We start from the raw sequence: 2,719 nt of genomic DNA on the forward strand, positions 1-2,719 counted from the left end.
ATTATCTCAAGATCTTTTTCATATATGTTTAATGTAAGACTTTGATTGTATCTCAACAATCTACGGGTCCGAGTCTCAACAGATCCACCCATTTTGTAATCATCCTCCGTGAACGAACCTTGCGGAGGAACCCTTAGGTTTTCGAGATATTGGATTCTCACCAATGTTTGCATTATTCAAATCGACATTCTCGCTTCCATTTCGTCCACACCTACTTGTGCGGGTGCTTCACTCTAAGGTAGAATATTCTCGCCAATAAGAAAGAATATTGATGTGGTTCACAATTAACCTTCATTTACGAAAAAATAAGTTTATATATATAAAATAAAAATAAAAGTTTAATTAGATAAATCTGTGTAGCAAGGACCTTTTAATATTTTTTAAATTCTCTTGCAATATCGACGGAGATAAGTGAACAATTATTTAATTTTAAGGATATATAAATCTCTTCTTTGCACTTAATAATTTAAATTTAAATTACGGATAAAACTCTTCTCAGATAAATTTAAATTCTAAGAAACTACATAATTAAATTGCCATAAATATTGTTCACTTTTGTTGAATTCATCAGATTGATAATTTAAAACTAAAAAATTAGTAACTGATTTTTTACTATAATTGTTAAGTAATTGACTTTGTCATAAATATAAATAAATAAAATAATGACTAAATCTAATAAGTATATCTTCTCATAAGATTTTTTTAAAATTAAAACTACCACTACCGTATTTATATAATAATCTACATTAACAATAATAATAATAATATTAATTTTATATAAAATAAAATAAAAGTTAAATTTATATCTATCTGTTATTTTTTTTCGGTAACGTTATTAAAACCGCCTGGGCGCATTTAAATAGCCACCGCCGCCGTCCGGCAGAGACAGTTCGATAGACGTGATGGAGAGCCAATGCAAGCGCCGGCGTGAACAGGTAAGCGCACCGGCAGAGGACCTTCTCACTTCCCTCCAGGACGACCTCCTCATCTCCATCCTCTCCTTCCTCCCCATCAAGCAGCGCGTCGCCCTCTCCGCCGTCTGCTCCCGCTTCCGCAGTCTCCTCCCCTTCATCCCCCGACTCGACGCCTTCCGCCTCGACGTCGTTCAACCTTCCGGCGGCGTCGACATCAGCCAACAGTTCACCTTCCCCAGCGCCCTGATCCGCCAATGCCACATCGTCTTCCACGAAGTCACCGAATTACCTATACCCCTCGGGCAACTGCTCGTCGGCGAACTCATTGAGGTGGGCGTGGAAGATCTCATCCTCGAAACCTCCGGATACAGGAAATGGTTTAATCTCAGGGAAATCTGCAGCTTCTTCGGCATCAAGTCGCTGAGGAATCTCTCTTTGCGCAGAATCGTGGTGGGAGGCTTCGGCAACCGCCTCCTTCGGTCCACCATCGCCTTCACCACCCTTCTCACCTCCCTCAAAATGGATCGTTGCATCCTCGGCATTTACGGAGGCTTTAGTTTCCTTCGCTCCTTCCTCGCCTCCTCCTCCCCTTTCCTCGAGACTCTGCATTTCATATTTTGCACCGAACTCTACGTGAGCATGAGCAACCTAACCATCCGCTCCCCCTCCATTAAGCATCTAGTCCTGTTACACAACGTCCCCTACATCCGCACCATCGACGTCTGCTGCCCAAAGCTCGAGTCGCTCACCGTCAACGTCGCCACTGACCTGCGCATTGAAGCTCCCAAGGTCCAGCACGCGTCGTTACTTCTCCGCCTCAATCCGCCGGTAGATCCTCCAGATGCATTGACGAAGCTTTTCGGAACTGCTTTTCGATCCGTCTTCGCTTGGCTCATGCTGAATTCTAGCACAACCCCAAACGTAAGAGAAGATATATAAATAGATAGATAGATGGATCTTTTATGCACAGTGCTTACATATATAATTTGCATGCTTTGATTGACAGGGATTAGCAACAGAAAACGAAATTGATAGAATTGTTTCTCGGAAAGACAAAGACGACGTTGTGATCTTTAAACTCGACTTCAATCTGAAAGATCAATCGTCGACTATGATATTCACTCAGTTTCTGAAGAAGTGCCATTACAATATTGATAACGAATTTAATATCCATGTAGGTCCTGCTCATATACAGGACTATCAGTTGCTTCATCATGGATCTACAGATGTAGTAGAGCTAATTAAATTACGAATGATCATGCCCGAGAAGACATTTCGAGGATTTCTCTCGAATCAGAAGGAGATGGAGGAGGAGATAAAGCAGATGGGATTGAGAAAGCTGAAGAGTCGCATCAGCAGAGATCAATTCGATGATGTATTAGCTTCTAATGAGTCCCTTGTTGAAGTATCCTCCAGTATTGCTAACTGCATCGAAATGAAATTTTAGGATTGCTAACTTATAATCGATACGAAGTGTTATGTTTTTTACCCTTTTATTACTTAAGTACTGTTGGATTTGAATCATACAGTCTGTCATTGTTTAGAAGCTCAGTTCATGCATTTTGATGATTAGTTTGTTGGACATAACCTTTAATTAATGCTTATATAATCTGCACACCTAAAAATAAACGGTCAAGAGGACACTAGAAATTATTTTTGATAAGGTTCCTTACTAAAAGTGTAATGCTTGAAAAAGAATTTCATGAGGATCATCTATAGGTTATTAGGTTGATAGAAATATATGGAGATTGTTATCATGATCTCTGAGAAGTTAAGGACTGTTCAATCGTTTCAGTTATTAATCA

General features: G+C 39.8%; 1 protein-coding gene across 1 annotated transcript; it reads left to right on the forward strand.

Annotated features, from left to right (window-relative positions):
- Positions 1-902: 902 nt before the first annotated feature.
- LOC141816566 (uncharacterized) lies at positions 903-2,361 on the forward strand. The gene is made up of 2 exons (XM_074704320.1): positions 903-1,835; positions 1,921-2,361. The coding sequence occupies exons 1-2, from the start codon at positions 903-905 to the stop codon at positions 2,359-2,361; spliced, it is 1,374 nt and encodes a 457-aa protein (XP_074560421.1).
- Positions 2,362-2,719: the final 358 nt, after the last annotated feature.

Source organism: Curcuma longa, unplaced genomic scaffold (assembly GCF_044706935.1).
Source record: "Curcuma longa cultivar G26 ecotype Majalengka, Jawa Barat unplaced genomic scaffold, ITB_CL_G26_1.1 contig_17263, whole genome shotgun sequence".
In the NCBI taxonomy this organism is placed as follows: Eukaryota; Viridiplantae; Streptophyta; class Magnoliopsida; order Zingiberales; family Zingiberaceae; genus Curcuma; species Curcuma longa.